The sequence below is a fragment of the Protomyctophum bolini genome, assembly GCF_963924005.1.
Source record: "Protomyctophum bolini genome assembly, chromosome: 4".
NCBI classification, from domain to species: Eukaryota; Metazoa; Chordata; class Actinopteri; order Myctophiformes; family Myctophidae; genus Protomyctophum; species Protomyctophum bolini.
In genome coordinates, this window is record NC_137865.1 from 9608036 (window position 1) to 9629630 (window position 21595).

Sequence of the window (21595 nt, forward strand, 5' to 3'; positions counted from 1 at the left end):
TCTCATTTAACTATAGTGCTTGTTTGACTTAGTTTCCTTTTCCACTCATCGTGCATGTGCAGGGGACGGTTTGTCACATGGACCTGTGAAGAGTCTGGCTGCCCGAGGCCGCCACCTAGTGAATATAAATATGAATGACGGTGAGAGAAAACTAAAACTGAAAAAAAAAGAGAGAATTGAGGCAGAAACTCGCTCTTCTGCACCTCCATAATGTATTGCAGTTCCTTTGTGCCAATCTTTTGTGTTTATTTGATGACGCATAATAATGTACAGTGCCATATCCATCTCCTCGTAATTAATTGTGAAAGAATAGAGGCTAAAAGTTGTGATTTATTTTCTTTTTTTTTGGGGAGGGGGGGGGATAACTATTGTATTCATCTTGTTTGATGTTGTTAATGTTCAGTATTTCTTGTACTGTCTTGTTACTTTTTTGATGAAAAAAACAAACAACTTCTGACTCCAACAAAAGGCACATAATAACACTGCTAACTTGAACCAGATGTATTTGGATCTGTAATAAGATGATTACAGAGTTGATTGTAAACTGTAACTTGCCCTGAGGCGTCAGATGGAAAATACAAAGTGCTTCTTTACATAACCTGTGTGTCTGTCGCTGGATTTTATATTCCAATAATGATGACTGTCTGAAACCCATGGTTGCATCTCTATGGATTCTCAAATGTCTGGTCCGGTGCAGTGTTGATTTTGACAGCATCATATTTTTGTCATCTGAAATGTCTTAGTTTTAGTCGACTAAATACCATGATTTTAGTCGATTAAATGTACAGTTGATTTTGTCTACAAAAAAGTACTATTTTGTCAGCCCTTGATGGTTGTCGTAAGATAACAATGCTACAAAACAGTTCCTACTTGGAACCTAATTTCGATACCCAACCCTACCCAGAGATACCAAACGGTATCAAATGGAGGTAGGCTATTCGGCCTAATCACATCAAACTGAGGGTTCCTTGAAATGAAAATGGTTGATACTTCTATAGATGTGTAATTTAATTGATCTTGCCCTGGGCCTTGCCTAGGACAGACAGTATGTAAGCCCGCAGTGCCATCTGTTGGTCAAGAGACGTCATCACATTTGCCAAAAACAATCTTGGTTTTCCATATTTTCTTTCAGCTCAGCAGCAGTCTAGCATTATTAGTCTAGACAGTAAAGAACTGGAGGATTGGGCTCAAACTCTTTGAAGATCAGTCAAGGAGGGGGGGCTTGTCTAGCAACATTATAACAGTTCTATTTTGAGGCTTTGGCAACCAACTATAGTGGCAGCGCCAGCTTTTCATGTGATGTATCAGTAGGTGAAACAGTGCCAATTGCCATGTGAGCCACGGCGGTGTCGGTTCAAAACCAAAGAATGATTATGAGTTTTAGTGTTAAGTGCCCACTGCTCCTTATGCCAAACTCTAAACTGGGGCACATGCCCAGTCAGATACTTTACAGGAGGCTTACAATGGCGGCCTTCTGCGTCTATCACTCCTTACTTCCTCAGCTTGTGTTTCTCATGCACAATAACAATTTATATTTTATATTTCATTTAAACAATGCTGCTGTGTATCCACAGGAGGTGGGGCATGGATATTAGTAGTAATGTCATATCTAAAATATCTAGGATTCAGTCTGAATACTAAACTATTCTATTATTCTATGCTAGTTAGCCTATAGAAGACTGTATTGTATACATTACAGGCAATAGGCCTAGCAGTCTACTGTCACCCAGGCGGATGCGTGTACGGATGCTTGCTTCTCGCCCTTCACGTCTTACTGGTATTATACCAAACTGGGGGCCTTGAAATAATGAATTTTACACCAGTGGTTTGAGAACGACTGGTGTAAAGGAAAGGTTACCACTCCATAAATACTGGCAACAACACAATGTGAGCCAGACTTAGCCTCTAACCCATGGGGTCCATTTATCTACAAACCCTGCTGTTAGCTGTAAACTGAGAATGAAACTCAGACAAGCAGACAATAGGTGAGAGAGACGTTGCATGAGGAGGGAACAAATGAAACTGAGCGAGAAAATGGCTTATTGGGATAATCTCATGTGACCCTGGGTCTGCAAGAGTTTGTACAAAATCTACGGGAATTCTCAGTTTGGAAAAAAACAAGAAAACATCTAGATTTTTACACTGACTGCTTCTTGCCCCTATAGCTCCTAGCCATGTCCAGCTTTGAGGGTTTGTGTAAACACAACCATTGAAGGCAAAAGTGAGGACTCAAATTGTGATTGGCCAGAATGAGACATGTATGATAAGAGCGGGTGTGATTTTTTTCTATTTGCAAAATGGATGATGCAGTTCCCCAATAAAGTTATATTGGGGAACTATTGCATGATCCATTTAGCAAATAGGAAAAAAAATACTACTATATCCTACTACAAAATGCTACTTGCAGACTTTGGGTGTTATATTAGGCCTATATTTATTTATCACCCAAAGTAAAATGTTGCTATATCGGCAGTTTAGGCTACGTGGCATTGGCAATAATAAATAAATAATAGCCTAACAAATAACCTAATAATTATCCAAATATCCAGGCTCTCATTTGCAGAGAGCCTGATGTTGAAGCCCTTGATATGAAACTAATAGGCTAGTAAACATATATAATAGTCATTTATTATACGGGGCTCCCTTGATTTTTTTAGGCTTCATACAGTCTGGTCAAACGCTTTAAAAAAAGATCGAAAGAAAAAGGTCTCGAGTCGAGATGAATAAGCAAATATAGAAGCGCCACCATTACGCATGAGCAGGTCTGCATGCACCTCCTCCTCTGTGCAGGTGACACACCTGCAGCTACAAACACACAGCAGCAGCAGATCAGACCATATCCAGTCTACCTTCATGTCATGCCTGCCCGCATCATGTCCAGTACGTCTTTAAACTGTATATTATTGTTATTATCATGGTCTGATGTACACCATTACGCGCAATGAATGTCCCATGGGGTTTGCTGTCCATTGTGAGTTTGGTGTGTACCGCCAGCACTGAGTCGAGGTGCTCGCCCACGTCTTACTACAAGAACTGCTGGATCCGACGCTTCCCCGGACTCTTTATAGATGTGGAGGAGTCTCAGAGGAGAGGCGCGCAGCTGCTCAAATATTACCAAGAGGAGACGGCGCTGAAATGCAGCCGCACGTGTTGTCTGACGAGAAACTGTGAGTATCGTTTATTAAAGTTAGTTTAATTTGTTAAAATAAGTCTTAGATATAGCCTACTCTATATGATAATATAATGTTTGTTCTAACGGTGTCTCCGCCATATCTCCATCTCTTTAGTAGGCATAAACAGAGAGCAAACACAAAATACAAGTCAGGATACCAATTTGATCCAATCAGGATGTAAAATACAGGACAAAACTGGATCTGGAACACTTAAAAACATGAAGATGATAACGGGTAGGCTAGGCTACTCTCTCCTGATTGGTGTCCCACCTGGAAATGTAAATTGTTAATTAAAGAGCTGGAGAGAACGAAGACTCACAATGATTACTATCAGAATATAGAGTTTTAACTGTACAAATGCTCTTTGTCTTAACCATAAAATATCACTTATATACACTACCTTTTACCTCACATTCATTCTGCACTGATTAACACGGGTTAGGCCACTCATGGTTCTCAAAGTGGGGTCTGGGGGACCCCCAGGGGTCATCGAGGGGACTCCAGCTAGAGGGTCCTCAACAAAATGGTTAAAGCGGCACTATGTATTATTATTATTATTATTATTATTATTTTTACAATTTTGCCATTCTGTATGGTAGAGTATAATGTAAATGTTTATGGCCTGCACACCATACCAGTTACAAAAACGTCTTTATTTGGCTGACAACGTTGTGTTCATCAGGTCATCATGTTAATGCAGTATAATCTTTACAATAAGGGTGGTTTTATGTTGTCTCCTTGATCTTCTATTGAGACATTTAGATCTTGTCAAAAGTCTTAGACATCAGACACCACGTTTGACCTGATGCTCACTTCATTCCCTGAGCAAGCCGGCATGGTTCTATTATATCAATGGTTTAAAAACGAAATCTCCTCTGGGTTCAAATCCGGGGTAGAAATGGAAAGTTACATACAGTAGTGCAGCTCCGGTCTACAGGTAGGCTACAAGCTCACAATGTGTCCCATCACAACTTTATAAATATCTAGGCAATTTAAATATAAATATAAATATAGGACAAATTTGGGGGTCCTTGTCTAGTTGTCCTTGACATGAAACACGTGAGAACCACTGAGGTAGGCTACTGTATGTGCCTGGTATTGTAGCCTAATTGTTGATAAGCGCACCGATCTGTTCTTTCCCTTCATAGTTTCCTGTAATCTGGCGATATTCCACTATGATACTATTCAAGAAAATGTGAACTGTTTTCACCTGCATTGTCCAACGCTGGAGAGCTGCGTTCTGAGCCAAAGAAGCAACGTCATTCTGTACAATATCACAAAGGGTGAGTCTCTGAGCTGACATAATATACAGTAATGTCTCTGTCGCTGTCTGTCGAGTCTCTGAGCTGACATACAGTAATGTCTCTGTCGGGTGGAAACCATTATGTCCAAAACTGTTACTTTTCAGGCTTCAAATTCAAATTCCGCTTCACACCGTGCTTCTTGATGTTTTCCGAAAAACTAGATTATGGAGATAAGACGTTTCTGCCCGTCTGTCACCGTGATGTTCCGTTCTATTGGCATTTGAATAAATTTAGTTTTCACCAAAAACACTGCCTGGGAACAGAAAGCAGAGCAAAATGTATTTTTATAAAAAAAAATCACCTCATTAACAGGTGTACTTCTTCAGAAGTCCTTGCAGATATCATAACTTATACAAATGGGACACTTGTATTTTATCTCCCTGCTCTTCTATTGAGACTTGAAATGACCTTTTGACACTATCTTAAATCTTAAGATCGTGTCAAAGGTCATAGCTCACCTACACACAGGATCTGATGAAGATCTGAGATTAAATTTATTGGCCTGGGCCGTGGCTCAGCGGTCCAGGCAATCTTGGCTGGTAATCCAGTCTGGCAGTGTGCCGCGGGTTCGACTCCCGATCCCGACGGCCTTTACTGCATGTCACCCCCCCATCTCTCTCCCCATTTACTGTCAGCCTACTGTCTATCCCTCCATAAAAAATAAGCCACCAAAAAAAATCAATCTTAAAAAAAAAATCAATTTATCCCCTGAGCAAGCATAGAAGAGGACAGGAAAGTTACAAAGTGCAGCTTTAACCCACATCATGTCAGGCAAAGAAACATTAAAAACTAGAAAAAGTGGTTCAGCAATGTTAGAAGTCGCCAATCAGGATGGAATATGAAGGATCGGACTGATGATCGGACATGATGTTTTGCATTTTGTTTAGAAAGAATGGGATGTAATAAAATGTTAAAAGGGTGGCATTTGTTCCTCAATGTAGTGTGAATGTGCATGCTAAGTTTCACCTCAATCGCTCGCTGTGTTCATGATTTGCAGCCTTTTGTTCAAAAAGCACTCCTGGAAACGTTGAAGCCAATTTTAGCCATTCAGGATGGAATATGAAAAATCTGAAAGACACGTTTCGTTTAATGACTACAGAGGTACGGTGTACTGATTTGCGTGATGTTTGGACAAAATCTGTAGGAGTACTCAAAAAAATGTGTTTTGCAAAATGTGGCTTCCTGGTGGCGCTATCGTGAGTCATACTTGGGTTTTATGCCACACAGGTGTAGATCCTGACCTGTTGGTGTTTGGGAAGTACTTCACGTCCAACGGCAATAATGTGCGCCTGTGGCCGCACCTGTCCGGCGGCTGGGTCAACGCCTCAGAATCCCTGGCCTCAGAACCTTTGGCCTCAGACAAAAGACAGTTCAACTGGCCACCCATGCCAGCACAGCCGTCTGGCAAGGCACAGCCGTCCACTTCATCAGCACCCACCACAAGAACCTCCAAAACAAAAACACCACCATCACCAGTTTCACCACCATCCACTTCAACCTCCACCTCCACACCGCGGAGTGCTGCTAGTCAACACACAACCCTTTCAACAACAACATCAGCTTTGTTCCAAGGTTATTCGTTTTTGAAATGTCCATTAGTTATATTTTTTTGTCTTTTTTGTTTCCTATTCGCTTAGATTTGAGGTAGCTTCGTTAGTTTTGTTAATTAGTTAGTTGTTAGTTTTTTAACTAAATTATAACTAAAAACAAAAGAAAAAAAATACTTGTAGTTAGCTTTTAGTAATATAATAACCATGCTTTTGGTCCTTCTCTCCTCATCACCTCTTTTAGACCAGGTGGAGACTGATGCACCCACCATCCCCTCTAAACGACCACAAACCTCCGTCATCACCACCACATCAATGCCACCTCCGCCCCCTACGCCCACCCCTCATGTGCCTTTCACCACCCACACCACCCCTACCGTCCCCACATCTATGGAGGCTGCTGCTACAACCACCACCACCACCACCACCACCACCCAGCCCGCTCCCTCCACCACCCTCTCTCAGGTAGGAAGAATTAGATAATCACATATAATAATCAGTTTCCATTAATCTTCTCTGTAAAAAAAGAAATGTACAAAATATTACATGAAAAACTGATCTACAAGTGTACCTTAGCTTAGCACATTATTTAATTTGATGTTTGGTACCCAAACAGAAATGTTTTATGTAGGTTTCAAAGTCCAAATCCAATTAAACACAATTAAATCATTAATCACAATATGCACAGCAGCTATATTATTTGGCTGCTTCCTTCCTTCACATGTGCTTTGATTGATTGGTTGAATATTAGTCAGAAATGTAATGTCTACAGTCAGACATTAAGGCTAAAAGTCCTGGGGACTTGTTTTCCATTGTGGTTCTATGTTCAGCAACAATGTGTTACTAATTATGGATCCCCTCCATTTAGTATAGCAGTCTTTCCAGTGTACAATAGAAGCAAACCTAACTCTGTTTGACTAGAATGGAACACACAGAAGCTGTGCATAGAACCTATTATCGGTATGACTATTAACCCATTCTGACCTGAGATCAGATTCATACGAGGTTTCCACTGGACACACACTGGTCTGATGAACCCATTCTGACCTGAGATCAGATTCTAAAAATGTCAGTCGTTCTTCGATTTTTCAAAAATAGCAGACCTACAAGCTCGTAGCGCGCCACTCGGTGGCGCGCTATGAGCTTGTAGATCTGCTATTTTTAAATAGCTAAAGCATAACATGATGCTAACACCAAAATGGGTGCCCGGTCAGAATGGGTTAATCATCAACTCATCTGTCTGGTGGAAACCTCATACAGTAGCAGATCTACAAGCTCAAAATGCATCGATTTGCACCACGTTTGGAGCTTGCCTATCTGCTACTTGATGCTTTCGTGCGATGCTGTATCATGATCAAGTAGGGGCGTTATTTTAATGGAGGAAGAAAACCCAAAAGTTAAAATATGGAGTTTTTTCCCCCAACAGCAAAAAACTAACATTTCATGATTGGTTGACAGGCCTACACCCAGGTCCCCAGCAGTCCTGCAGCGCATGATGCCAGCGTTGCCCCGACCACCATGGGCCTGATGGCCAACATCGAGAGCAGCCAGCACTATCCGCCCAACGACACCAAGGTGTACCTGGGAGGGAGGAACCACAGCGCGGGCGTTGGTGAGGGAGGAGGAGGAGGAGGAGGTCAGGTCAGTGAGGGGGACCAGGACAGCCTCGGCGAGCTGGGGCCCGGCTGGCACGTGGCCGCTCACAGCCTGCTCATCGCCGTGGCCACCTGCATCACGGTGCTCCTGAGCTGCTGCTGCTCCATCGTGGTGGCCGTCAGCTGGAGGGGACGCCGGAGGAGGAAGGGACGCTACAGGACCACCTGGCGAGTACGGCGGGGCTCCATGAGGCTCGTTAAGTACGTGCTGGTCAGGGAGAGCTCCTGAAGGGTCGGGGGGGGAGGGGGTGTGGGGAGAGCTGGAGCCAGAATGGTCGGAACTGAGGTTTCACCGTTCCGAAATGTGTTTGGGTGTGTTTGCAAAGAACCCAAACCGGGACCGTTAATCACTTACATCTGATTTTAAAAAATAGAGAAAATAGCAGATTTATAAGATCACAACACGTTGCAGCACGACACATTGTGAGCTTGTAGATCTACTATTCTTGCTACTTTTGACATTGGTTTGAATTTTTATTTTCACCTGGTGTTTTCATCAGGTTGGGAAACAATTATTGTATCACTTACTATACAGAACAGAACATGATATCCATGTACGCGCTAAAACAAGTATTATTTTTAATTGTGGTGAAAACCAGGACAATTTGGTGGTCACTGGTGAATGCTGAACACCGGGAACATGTCAATGTTTTATAGGTTTGTGTTGGGCCTCGGGACACCCAGCTTGAAACTGGGACAATACCGTTCAAACCTGGACGACTGCCCACCATGAAGTAGGTCGGGAGTGGCTTATTGTCGGTATCAGCTAGTAGCACGCAGGAGTTTGTACCCGTAACAATGCACTAGACCCCTGAGAGATGGTTGCTGAGTTGGAGTGCCACACCTACCATCAGCTCCCAGTACTTCACGCATGGAAGACGACCTCTGAGATGCTGTCGTATTAATCTTATATAATTATTCTAGATTCTAGAACGGTAAACGTGTGTTTTGATTCTTTGTGAAGGTTTGCCAAATCCCAAATGTCATAGCAAAGTGTATGTAGCTATAAAACATTACTATATTTTCAGCCAATTCTTAGGAAAATGTAGTCCGTGTTAGCTGAGACGTGTGTGTGAACCTGAAATAGTTAGTCTGTCTGGATAGTTTAGTTTGCGAGGGATAAGGTTCAGAGACTTAAGCCGAAAATAGCCAATCTACAAGCTCACATGCTTAAAATAGGTTGTAGGACTATTTTCCGCATTAGACGCCATCACATGGAGAATAAATTAGGCATTAGGGCCGATTCATACTCCTATTTTACCGCTGTTTCGGCGCTGTAGTGCTGAAATGATTTTGGCTCGTCAGAAATGTTCAGTAGCACCGAAGAGCCGACTTTAGGACAATACCCGCCCCCCCCCCGAACCTCAAATGACGTCACATTGTAGGCTCTACAGAGCCAAACTGACTTTCATTCGACTCTAAAATAGGAGTATGAATCGGCGCTTACAGTTCTAGTGTAAACAATTAGTGTGTGCCATGTCCAAAGTTTGCTACGAGGATTGCGAGTTGAGACAGAACGGGTCCATCCAAGGTGGGATAATTTGCCTTCAGAAAAATGAGTGTCCATTTGGCAGGCCCACATTTTGATACACTTCAATAGATTCTAAGTGATGTTGATGCCAAACCCCATGGCCCTTCCCCAGATGTCCTCTGCCCTACACTTAAGTGCATTGATGTGGGCTTCCAAGCAAGAAATGCTACAGTAACAAACTCCAGAGTTGTTCGAAGCACTATGGGGCAGTGGTGGAAGTAGATTAAAAAAAAAGGAACAAAAAGTAGCCATATCAATACAGTACCTGTATTCAAAATTGACTTGAGTAAAAGTACAAAAGTATTGCCATCAAAATATACTTACATATACGGTACCAAAGAATAAGTACTCAAATTTGCCAAAATCTGTCTTTGTGACCTCTATTTTTTAATAGACAAATTAGAAAACTGGGCTTAAATAGTTTTGTAAACATTTTTTATTAGTAGCATAATTTAATTTGTATATAATATATACAATAAATATTTTAAGTAAAGCAAAACCGTACTGAAGTACAGTACTGTAAACCCACTCCGTTACGTTCCAGCACTACTGGAGTGTGTTGAGTCTTTTGTGAACTTTATTCATAGATTCATTCTGCTCCCCTCCGGTCTCCCCCACACATCTCTGGATGGCATTGAGTTTCTGGTGACCTAGAACTAAAAGGAGCACGGACCAAAGCCGTTTAATGGGACTTGGGTGCTTTTTAAACAGACCTGCAGCTGAATGCGTCCTTTGAGCGGGGACGTCGCTCTCCTCACCCCATTAGGAGACGGGAGGAGGACGGCAGGATGGGAGCATGGAGCACGGAGCAGGAGATGAGCACAACTGGCCCTGCTGGCCATCAAATAACAGCTCTTCATGTTACGGAAACATGAAGGAGCACCCATTTTGCAAGATTAGAAGATGGCGTGGTTTCAGAATCTGTGGACAGTTCAGAATCCAGCTTTGTTCAGTTCAAGCAAGATTTGAAACTTTATTTAATGCACCTTATTACATGGCTTGGTTGAATGCTTTAGTCTGGTCAATCGCTGAATTGATCAACTCACTTCCTTGTTTTCAGACAGCTGCAGCTGGGCAGACGCAGCCAGTGCGAATACTTTTTTTGTTGTGTTTTGGATCAATTTATGTTAGGTAGCCATGTAATAAGCGGGATAATATCTGGATATAGTATAGGGGGTCATTGTCGGGATACAATTCACCTTCAGGGTGATTAACTCTCGACAATGACCACCTAGCCAGATATTATCCCTTACTTAACGTAACAATCTTCGATTTCAGCGTACAAACTTTTCAGGAAGACTAAGAAGGGCCGATTCATACTCCTATTTCGGCGCTGTAGTGCCGAAATGATTTCGGCTCGTCAGAAATTTTCAGTAGCACAGAAGAGACTACTTTAGGACGGTACCCCCCCCCCCCCCCCCCCCCCCCGAACCTCAAATGACGTCACATTGTAGGCTCTACAGAGCCGAACAGACTTTTATTCGGCTCTAAAATAGTAGTATGAATCGCGCCTAAGGCTATAGTTTAATCAATGTCATTGGCAGACAGGTTTCTGAACTGTCTGCAGCCCACCATCTTATTAGTATTATAAGGACCATTTATATGAAGATAGATTTTTTTTTTTGTAATATATTAACAATGCTGTACCCACATATATATTTTTTACAACAGGCTTTGTGGTATTGAATGATGGACTATTGTATCAGGCATACATGTACAACAGTTTAGAGTTTATTTTTGGAAAATAAATACAACATAAACATTGTGCTGATGATGAGAAGAACACTTTATGTACATCAAAGGGTTGGATTAGACTGTGGAAACGTGTCCATACTTTTACCAGACTCTAATTTCTGGCCTGTGTGTCGCTCCTCGGGCAAGCTGCGGCCGAAAAACCTGTCAGAGTTCAGTCCAGTGTCAGGGGAACTCCCAGTCTCCCACGCCGGCCAAGATGCACACCGATGCGTGCCTGTACGATAAGCTGGAATCACTGACCGGGCGCTTGGATAAAGGCGCTATATAATAAATGCACCATTTATTTAGTAATTGATAGAATAAGTCATTTCCAATAGATTATAAATGGATTAGAGATTGAATAACTTCTTGACTGCCTCTCTGTACTGGAGCATGGTGCTCTCGCTCTCTCCTTCGTTCTTCAGTCTGGTGACGGAGTCCCTGTACTCCTGCACCTCCGCCCACCCCAGCACCTCCTCTCTCACCTCCTCTGCATCGCCCTCCTTCACCACCTGCATGTAGGGGTGAACAGTTAATACATTATCTCTCTCCCTCCTTCACCACCTGCATGTAGGGGTGAACAGTTAATACATTATCTCTCTCTCTAACTGTGTAGACTTCTTGTAAATTAATTAATGCAGATGTTTACAATAATTTAACTTTAGTGTAAAATTGGTCAATAAAATGAACATTTTACAGTCTCAAGATCTATAAGGGTCCATTTGGTTACCAACTCTCCATTTAGCAGGTTGAAAGCCACTGAACTAATTTGTTCACTTATGAAAAAATATCCATAATAAGTTTTAGTTAAAATTAAATATCAATGTTGAGAAATGTCCCTCGTTTTCCTCCATTCAAAATCTTAGAAATAGTGAAATAGAAAAACGGTAATCAATAGAATAATCGGATAATAATAATTGGATAATCAGATCAATAGTCCTACCTTCATGCCAACAAAGGTGGAAAAGATGTTCTTCAAGATGTTCTTCTGGGATGGACTGTCCTCCCAGCTGTACTCCTCCATGTCTGCCACCGTCTTCTCTGCTTCCCATGCCTCCGTTTTCTGATCAGTGAAAGACAAGAAAAAAGGACTGATGCCTGGGTTCCTTAAACCTCATCTATGCTGTCGATTGTCAGAAATGATTGTTTTCAAGTTAATTACTTAATTAATATTATCTGCTATGATGTGGCTTCACCAGGTTTTTAAACTACCGGTAGTCATAAGGCAGTATCAAACCCCATAAAGGTTGTATCATGTGTTCACACATCTCCTGTTTCTGCCGCCTAAGGCACCTTGATGTACAGGCTATGACATTGGGGGCAGCCATAGCATGGGAAGCAGGTCCAGTTTCGATTCCCAGCTAGGTGTCCATGAGCAAGACACTTAACCCCTAAATGCTACTCCTCGAGCACTCTGTCTAACCAGGTCTCCCATTTTCCCTTTCCCACAAGTACACCCCATGGTCATGACACTAGTATGTGGCAGTGACTGGAGTCGGACGCGTTGTGAACCTGTAGATCGGCTATTTTTGCGCAAACATGTATGATGAAGTATAAAATAAGGCCTAAATCATGCATTGCACTAATCGAAAAATACAAAAAGGTATAAATATGGAGAAGGGTTTTCCGCCCGACAGCAACGTAAACAATAAAACGTGTTTCTTGATTTGAAAAAGCAAATCGACAGAATACTCGAAAAATGCATCAATAGCTGCAGCCCCGTGTGACGCGTCTTGTTATCTTGTTTTTGACAAGAGCCAGTTTCAGAAGGTTCTACAGGTGTGTTGTGGGGCTTTCCTTGCTTGATGTTTGGTCCTCTCACACAGCGATAGGGTTTCTCCATACGTGCTGCTCTGTCCACGGCCCCGTCTAGCTGCCATCACATTCCCCGCTGGGACAATAGGCTCCATTGTGTGTCAGCTTAAAGCAAAGGCAGTGATATAACCTGGCTTCTCTTGCTCTTGCCAGGTGTTTGTGTGGTTAATGAGCATCATTACTAACTATGCCGTGCATTATCTGATCTATAAGACAGTGAGTGGGTCGAGTGCGCTGCCGTCGGGCAGAGGATTAAGGCTGAGAATAGATCGGCGGCGTGCGTCCCTTCTAATGTATCGTAGGCCCAAGCCGAGACTACTTTAACGTTAAAAACACTAAAACTGAAAAAACATGGTCTGCTCTCAGACCACGTTAATTGACAGCTTATGTTGGTTGTCTTTTGTATTTTACAAATGTATTTATTCAGGAGCAAATAACTAAAAAGAAAATCAGACATTGCTTTTTCCTCTTAGTGTCCTCGAGTTCAAAATAACAAGCTAGAAGTAAATAATGAGGTGCTGACAGTTGTGACGCCATGTCTGTCATTTCATCCATCTCCAAAGAGTTTGGCCGACGGGAGGAAAATACAGTGCTGAGAGACTGTGCCAAGAGCCCAGCGGCCACCTGTCTTCCCCTGCTGAGGACAACATGTGCACTGGCTCATGGGTTACACTCCATGTTTACATCTTCACATTATAGGCACTGGGGCACAGAGTGGGCAAAAGTGACTTGAGTGGCCTCTAGTGGTGAATAAGGGTGCAACAGTTACTGGAATAGAATTAATCGTTTTTAATGAAAAAAATACTATTTGGGGGGAACACATTTAAAAGTCCACCCCCCCCCCCACCCCCGCAAAGGAAAATGTACTAAAATAAACAAATCTCACATGCGACACGGTTGCACTACAAAGTATAAATTAGGACTATTAAGGGCGATTAAGTGGTTAATCAGACGATAATCAATTTGGTCAATTATTACAAATAAATAATAAAACAAGCAGTAGGAAATAAGAGACTCCCACTGGCTCGGTGACAGGTAGACCCAGGCAGGAGGCTAGAGCGCTGGTCTGGATTAGCGCACACAGTGGAATTACCAGGCAAGGCAGGCAGGTTAAGGTTATGGGTCCTGGCTGCGTTCTCTCCGAGTGGGGCAGATAAAATCACCTCGCTGGCTGCCAACAATCAGCCTCTTTGTGGGCTTGCGTTTCTCAGCCGAGCGCCACTCCACTCTCACAGCTTCCACCAGACCAATGGGGCAGCACTGTGCCTTTCATTGTGCCTCCCAAAAGGGCACAGGACGGTTTTCCGGACATTCATTCCCAACAGAGAACAATTTCTTGTTCTTTTCTTTTCACGTGACTAAAGCGTTTACGAGAAAAGGCTCCCCAAAGTTGCACTTTGCACAACAGGAGGAGTCATCTTTTGGCCTATTGGCAGTGTTTCTCAAACAACAGGGGGAGTCATCTTTTGGCCTATTGGCAGTGTTTCTCAAACAACAGGGGGAGTCATCTTTTGGCCTATTGGCAGTGTTTCTCAAACAACAGGAGGAGTCATCTTTTGGCCTATTGGCAGTGTTTCTCAAACAACAGGGGGAGTCATCTTTTGGCCTATTGGCAGTGTTTCTCAAACAACAGGGGGAGTCATCCTTTGGCCTATTGGCAGTGTTTCTCAAACAACAGGGGGAGTCATCTTTTGGTGTTTCTCAAACATCTTCGGCCGGGGACTCCCAACTGAAAAGTTGTTGTGCCAGGGACCCCATTAAGAGAAGATTTGTGGTTTTCAAGATCATTAAAAATGTTCAGATCTACGAGCTCACATTGCAAGCTTCTAGATTTCCTATTTTTGTACAGCCAAAGTATAATAATAATAGGGTTAAAAGCTTTGAGGCTATATCAAGTCGGACCTTCCGAAACCCTCTGCGGGTCCCCGGACCCTACTTTGAGAACCACTGGCCTAATGGCATCAACGCTGGTTCCGGTGCTGGTGGTAATGACCCGTTGGCGAGTTGCTCTGGCGGGGCATGGCGAGCTTAATGTGAATGTGTGTCAGGTTCAACACCTGATAGGGGAGGCCGTCTCCCTCCCACCCCCCCATCTGCAGGGAAATGTCAAAGGGACAATGGCGCAGTTTGCAGGGCCTGGGTCCATTCAAGCCTGATGTCTCCCTAATGGACTCACTGTCCCATAAGAGGGACGATGGACAGTCAGAATGACTGTCCGCTGCTAAAGAGCTACTTTGCAGTTTGCACTATTGTAAATGTCACTGAATAAAACCACTTATTAACTAAGTAAGTAAATAAGTAAGTTAGTTAAAAAATATATAAAATCCATATGTACAATTGTTTTCTCTTCAAATTCCCTGGTCCAAACCTTTGCACTAGTGGTACCTGACAAAAGGCTCAAGCACACCTAAAAAACGTTGAGGTACAGTACATAAAACAAAAGGAAAGTAAAAATAAAAAAAGGAACTAAGTGGGCAAGATCTTGCATTTGGCCCTTTGGGCACATAACATTTTGTAGACTAATACACATTTGTTTGAAGTTTTCTATGCTGTCGCACTATTGCTGGACCAATGTTAATGCATGTTAATCCAATGGTGGGGTCCTCTGTCGCGTAGTTGTTGCATTCCCGTCTCCCGCAGCTCTATACATCTCCGTACAAGGGTGTTTTGCCGGATTTTGCCCCCCCCCCCTCATTTTCTTGACATCTGAGTAAAATATCATCAAACTGAACCATGTCATACAGTAGTGCCTCACCAGAGCATCTGTGTGGCTTTCATTTAATATAGACATCATGATCTGGCTCTGTGTGTCAGGGGGTCACATAAGGACAGATGGTATTTTTGCGTCCAATCCCAAACAAGCTCCTGATATGGAAACATGCCGACAGATATAGTGACAGTGATCTACAAGTGCAGGCTGATGCCAAAGTATAAACAACCCTTCCAAATGATTCAAAAGGCTGATATATGAATGGTGAAGTCATGAAGTATTCATGGCTCAGTGGAAAAGCAGAACAAACCTGTAGTGCTCATCCTGCCACAAAGACCTTTAGTGTGTTCGAACCCTTGGCCACGAGAGGTTACCAAGTAGTGTCAGGTGTCCACACAGTCAAGTGGGCTAGTGATCAGACTCACAGATGGACCAGCCATCCAATCCATTAGTCCAAACTGTTGCCAAGCAATGGGGCACTTTTCTTTCTTTTTCAAATTCTTCCGCACTGAATAACTAAATGACCAATGATTGTGTGCGATGACGATGACTAAAGAGCGTTTTGTTAAGGGTTAGACCGAGATCAGGGTCATGGACTGCTCTGGGGTAATGACGACAGAGGGTCTTTTCAAGTCTTGATTAGAAGGAAACTAATGAAGTGAACTTACCCAGGACTCATGGTAGAGGACAGTCAGCAGGTACATGGCGTAGTCATTGTTCTGCTGCTTCAAAGGACAACTAGGAGAGGGAAGTCATAATGGGACTCATTCAGATGCAAACAATGACATAGCAAAAGGTTAATGAATGTTTAGTATGTACACAGAATGCCACTCTGTCCCCAAGAAGTCTACACAATTAGAGAATGTGGAATAATTGTTATTTTGATCAACGTTTGCCTGTTGTCTCTCCTAATGGTACCAACATCAATAAAGCATGGTATTGTGGACAACATCTTATCCAAAGACAACACAATATTCTAAGTTCTGAGAGGTTAAACCTCATCAGATGGTGGTCCGTGGCTCAAATGCCAAATAAATAATGGACCTTGATATGAAAAGGGTTGAAAACCACTGTTTTATATGACTGCCATCTACATCTACAAGCTCACAATTTGTCTCATTGGGAATTTGCGACTGTGTTGTGAGCTTGTAGATTGGCTATTCTCAGTGAAAAGATTTGATGTATAGACCCTTGTGGACGCTGGTCAATTAAGTGTGTACAGTGGACGCTGGTCAATTAAGTGTGTACAGTGGATCCTGGTCAATTAAGAGTGTACAGTGTTTTTAAGTGGTTAAACCATTTAGACCTGAGGCCGATTCTAAAAACGCCTTCTAAATCCTCCTGACTTATGTTTCCGAAAAACTTAAAATAATTATTCAAACGATGTATGTTGCAATATCTACATGGCAACAACTAGATTGGATTGAAAGGCAAAATAATGTATAGGGGTTCCTGGTCTAACAGGGTTAAGCGAATGTTGTGATTTTGTTTTTATTTGAATATTTTTGCAGAACACTCAACATGCCCTTTTTAGGAAGCTTTTTTTGTTTACCTGTCAGTTGTGATGCTAAGGATATCAGTCTGTTTGCAATATCTGTCCCCAAGCAGCTTAATCATCTTCTTCCTGGCATGGTCGTCCAGATTCAAACTGGACAGCTTTACCTGGAATGCCATTATAAGAACACATTATACTAATATTCTTGCAGAACACATGCATACTTTGTTATTGAATCATTGTGTGCTTTTCTAAAGATTTTTTTATGTTTTCTTTTAACGGTTTTCCTCTTACTGGACAGCACCTTGTTCATCTTGTTCCCTATCCGTTTTCTTGCATCTTTCATACATTTCTTTAATATATATTTCTGAATATAGCGCCCTTCAAAAATAAGGTCACACACACACTCAATTTCAACTACGTCAACCCTTTGTTTAAATCCCTACAGTGCCTACACATTCAACGTAAATCTCTTGATTAACCAGTGACCCCTTTGTAGAACATATAAGAGATTACTATGCGATTATAATGTCTCACTATGGCTTTGCATTGTACTGTACATGACAATATAAATATACTCTGACTGTATACTGTAGGAGTAGCCTGGCATGGCCAGACTAATATCACTGCGTAGATATTAGTCTGGAACTTGGGGCGATTACAAACAGTCACCCACAACTCTGGGGTGAGCTAAATGTAATTCATTGTAATTCAATGTAATTCTTTTTTTTTGCAGTTTCTCAAATGAGGTATGTTTACCCCAACAGGGGTAAGTGGAGGTAAGTGTTAAACCAAAGTAAATCTAAAACTAGCACTACACGTAAAAAACTAGACATACGCAAATGTTATGGTTATTGGTTAACAGTTTAAAATAAATCTGCTCAGGAGGCAGTGATTCCAACTCTTTCACTCAATTTCTTATTTGTAATGCCATTATTCTTCAAAAGGTGGATTCATAGCATAATATACCATATAGCTAAGCTATATGGTTTTCTCTTGCAGTTTTCAAAGCAAAATACTGTAGTGGAAGTAAAAATCCCCTGATTAAGGCCTTGGTCACCTTTCCATTTATAAAAGCTTTGCCATGGACAAATACAAGATTCTTCACTTTAACTGAAAGGAATGCCTAGGTTTTAAGTTTATTTTCTTTGTGTAACAATGTAAGACTCCTGGTGGTAAGCTTAAATAGTCCAAAAGGGATTCATTCCCTGTGTTTTTGCTTTTTTTTTTAAAGAAAAGGAACCCTGATAAGGGCAATAGTGGGACACTTACCTTCAGATGAACGATGCGAGCAGAAGGGTTTCTAAGTGAGCTTCCAGCATGAACATAGTCTGAGCTCTCTAACTTGATGGGGAAGTGTTCATCACACACAGCATCTGACTCCAGTGCTGAGGGCCATTCTGTGCAGAAGGCTAAAGACACAACACCTCTTCATTTATTATGCCTTCCATTGAATTATTATTTTATATGCTTTTCTAGTTGAAAAAGAGGCTTACGTTTCAGAGCGTCACAGTGTTTCTTAATGGCTGCTGGTGTCAAGTGCAAGAAATTGGGAATCTGAAAGAAGTTTTACATAATACACATTAGTAGTAGCCCCACACAGTATAAAGATAGAGCAATCTTCACATTTCCATAGTAGACATGTCTGTTTAATTGTTTAAATGCTATATATACACACACACTTCATTATCTTAGTCTCCTGGGTCTAATAGGCCCCCTTTTTTCCCCTCAACAAATCTATTCTCAAAAAACAAATTCACAACGTGGTACAGTATAAAATAGGGCTGATTGTTTAAAATAATAATTGAGAAATAATTAATCACAATTAGACTGTTACTTTGTCTAATAACCCAAATTAAAACATGAACCTTCTTTGAAAAAAACTAAAGTTGTCCTTTAAAGACGTTTACACCGACAAAGCCAACTGGAGTTGTGACAAATCATGACAACAAACAAAATATTTTGGGCCGAACAAATAATTACAAAGAAAAACAATTATTTGTTCAGCACAAAAAATTGTGTTTGTTGTCATGATTTGTCACAACTCGGGGGGAATTAAGTCCTGGGTCCTCGTAGGGGGTGGGACTGCAACGCTCTATAGTGCCAACTACAGTTCTGTGCTTTGTAGTCTGTTGTATGGGCAGATAGCATGACACCCTAATCACCTCATTACAATCACCTGTTGGGTTTGGCAACAGGTGATTGTTGGCATGTTTAGTTAGAACAAACAAGATACAGAGAGGAAAGGAGCTCTCAGCTCTTCACATCAAGAGTCTACAAAATACAAGTTAAAAAAAGAACAAGAGCGTAACTACTCCGAAAATAATCTGTGCAGAAGGCGCACACGGTATGCTACCTGTAATTTATTTTGTACAGTTATAGTCATTCCATTGTGTATTTGTTCGTGTTTGACATGTGGACATTTCATTAATATTAAATATGGAGATTGTGAATGTATTTTTGTTTTCAGAAAGTTACGCAATAAATTAAAATATTACAAAATAAATACCCATCAGACAGGGCATGCCTACTCCTGGCAGAGATTTGCTATGGCTATGCTTTATGGTATTTTTACTGAGTTTAACCAAAACGACAATGCTTTTGTTTTTAATGTTTTGGTCCTCAGCCAAACACAGCAGGGGGCATCCATGTCTAGTGACATTTCACTATGAATGCAGTAGATTAGAGCAGAGAGATCCACACAGCACGCCAAAAAGCTCATATTAAGAGGATTTCATTTCACCTGAGGTATAAAGTAAAATATAACAAAAGCATTAAATAAAATCCTCTTAATGCGTCGGCGACTCGCTGTCAGGCATAAACCTTGTATGTCCATATTTAAGATGTTATTGTTTTTAATAAATTAATGCGTTAACTTTTTCAGTCAAACAAGATGCACAATATAGTTTGACTAAATAGTAACTACATTGGAACAGGTTATTTTTTCCCCCATTTCCTGAAGTAGTAACGGTTTTGGACGTACAAGGTTTCCACCTGACAGTGACGAAATGGAGCATTTTAGCGTGCGAGCAGACACACGTCTGCTCTACAGTATTATTCTGATCCAGCAGACATTTTGGAAGTACATGCATTTTTTTCCTCCACTTTTCTTATTGGGTTATGGATGTCTTCAGACCTTGATGAGCTCCAGGTTTCCCTTCTTCCCAGGGGGAACACCTCCTCTCACAGGCTTGCCCATCCGCACAGGTAAGGGTACTGATCCGGCTCTGAAGGGAGTCCAGGCCGGGTACACGGCAGTCCAGTCCTGATCCACTGCCATCTGCTCTGTCCTGGGTTCCCCTGACTAGTACACAGGCAGGAATTATAGGCTTCCCTTTTACTTTAAACAATGCATTGGGGGGTAAAACAGTCAAACTGATTAGTCAATTGATAATTTAATTTAATAATAATAATCTAAGCCTATTTTGGGCGAGTCAGGCAAAACTCTGTCAAAATTGTGGGGAAAAAAAACTGGTCTACAGGCTCCCAATGCATTGCATTTCACTTTTTGTTTGCACGAAAGCGCTGTGCAACAAAGCAGGGCTAAAAGTGTTTGAGTCATTGATGTATATTTATTTGAGCCCTACGATGGGTAGTTTTAATTGTGGGTTTATTATATTGTCAAAGCCCCATAACTCTGTGTGTGTGTATGAGACAAAGGGACAGACTTACTTCTCTCTTGGGTTTCCTGGGTCCTCCTTTGTTGCCTCTACTATCAGTAAATCCTTACAATAAGACAGTTGGGAATCAAAGCATGTCATTAAGTGAGTTTTTCACAGGGCTTATCCATTAGCTACTACCTACATACATTGGACTACTTAGTGAGTAGCGACAATCGACAGCATAATAACCAGCAGATTAAATAATTAAGCAGTGGTTCCTAAAGTGGGGTCCAGAGTCGGACCGCACAGGAACTCTGCAGTGTTCCTTGATGGGGTTCCAACACAACTCTGTCTCTGTCTGAGTGTTTAAATGTGCACACTCCCAGTGATATAGGGTCCTTAAAATAACAGTTTGAGAACTGAGATAAAGCCAGAGCACTTAGCATAGCAGGCGGCTAACAAGCTAGCAGGCTGTGTAGGTCTCTGTGGCATGAGGAATTGGAAGTAAATAAAATGCAGACAGAGTCTCACCTTTATTTGAATTAGGTCTGTTAGTAGACAGGGCCGTGGCGTATGTCACCCTGCCCAGAGGGCTGTGGGGTGTAAAAGCAGGGCTTTTCATTCGTCCTAAGGACAACAACACCTTGCATGTGTGAGTCGCCATGTTTTCTTCCGACTGACAGTGACTACAGACGGAGGCCGTTGAGGGACAATTTAGACGCAGCACTGAGATATAACTGGGGCCTATCGTGGTTAATAATGTAGATGTGTAACTCCAGACAGTATAAGTAAGTATTACACGTGTAATAAAAATAGTCACAGTGCATATAACATAATTGGTTTTGAAACATTTCACAAGTTTCGAATGTTCGTTTGCATGGTCAAATTTATTTTCCAAATTATATGAATCCTAAACATAATGCTCTCCTCCTTACTGAAAATATTACTGGATATGTGGCATTGTGGCTAAAAGCAATTCCTGTCATTTCAGTTTGACAAAGTGTGTGTGTGTGTGTGTGTGTGTGTGTT

At 41.8% G+C, this 21595-nt stretch overlaps 3 protein-coding genes across 7 annotated transcripts in view; 2 read left to right on the forward strand and 1 right to left on the reverse strand.

Moving 5' to 3' along the window:
- Nucleotides 1–614, forward strand: part of tead4 (TEA domain transcription factor 4) — a 47894-nt gene extending 47280 nt beyond the window's left edge. For 3 of the 4 annotated variants that reach the window (XM_080762592.1, XM_080762591.1, XM_080762593.1), the window contains one exon: nt 1–614. This exon is cut by the window's left edge and continues 1121 nt beyond it. The gene's annotated coding sequence lies outside the window, so the exon portion shown is untranslated. The other variant, XM_080762590.1, reaches the window with a different exon arrangement.
- Nucleotides 615–2826: 2212 nt separating this feature from the next.
- Nucleotides 2827–7908, forward strand: mansc4 (MANSC domain containing 4; the record flags this gene model as incomplete). Its single annotated transcript, XM_080761825.1, has 5 exons — nt 2827–3167; nt 4322–4456; nt 5705–6049; nt 6269–6489; nt 7483–7908. Exons 1-5 carry the CDS (start codon nt 2942–2944, stop codon nt 7906–7908), a joined length of 1353 nt encoding a protein of 450 aa, XP_080617951.1. The 5' UTR covers nt 2827–2941.
- Nucleotides 7909–10921: 3013 nt separating this feature from the next.
- On the reverse strand, nt 10922–21231 carry mrps35 (mitochondrial ribosomal protein S35). 2 transcript variants are annotated; one of them, XM_080760698.1, is made up of 9 exons: nt 21098–21231; nt 20637–20689; nt 20101–20268; nt 18461–18521; nt 18237–18376; nt 17022–17131; nt 16138–16207; nt 11888–12007; nt 10922–11456 (listed from the first exon to the last, which is right to left on the reverse strand). In XM_080760698.1, the coding sequence occupies exons 1-9, from the start codon at nt 21228–21230 to the stop codon at nt 11295–11297; spliced, it is 1017 nt and encodes a 338-aa protein (XP_080616824.1). In that variant the 5' UTR covers nt 21231; the 3' UTR covers nt 10922–11294. The 2 variants fall into 2 exon arrangements, with proteins under 2 accessions (XP_080616824.1, XP_080616825.1); XM_080760699.1 differs by having other exon boundaries at nt 20637–20676; nt 21088–21231.
- Nucleotides 21232–21595: the final 364 nt, after the last annotated feature.

What these genes read in the sequence shown, in the direction of transcription:
- mrps35 (XM_080760698.1), bottom strand. Translation starts at nt 21,230, where the DNA reads ATGGCGACTCACACATGCAAGGTGTTGTTGTCCTTAGGACGAATGAAA. An exon ending in CTTAGCATCACAACTGACAG is followed by an intron (nt 16,208 to 17,021) that starts GTAAACAAAAAA and finishes TCCCTCTCCTAG; the next exon opens with TTGTCCTTTGAAGCAGCAGA. An exon ending in TCCTCTACCATGAGTCCTGG is followed by an intron (nt 12,008 to 16,137) that starts GTAAGTTCACTT and finishes TTCACTGATCAG; the next exon opens with AAAACGGAGGCATGGGAAGC.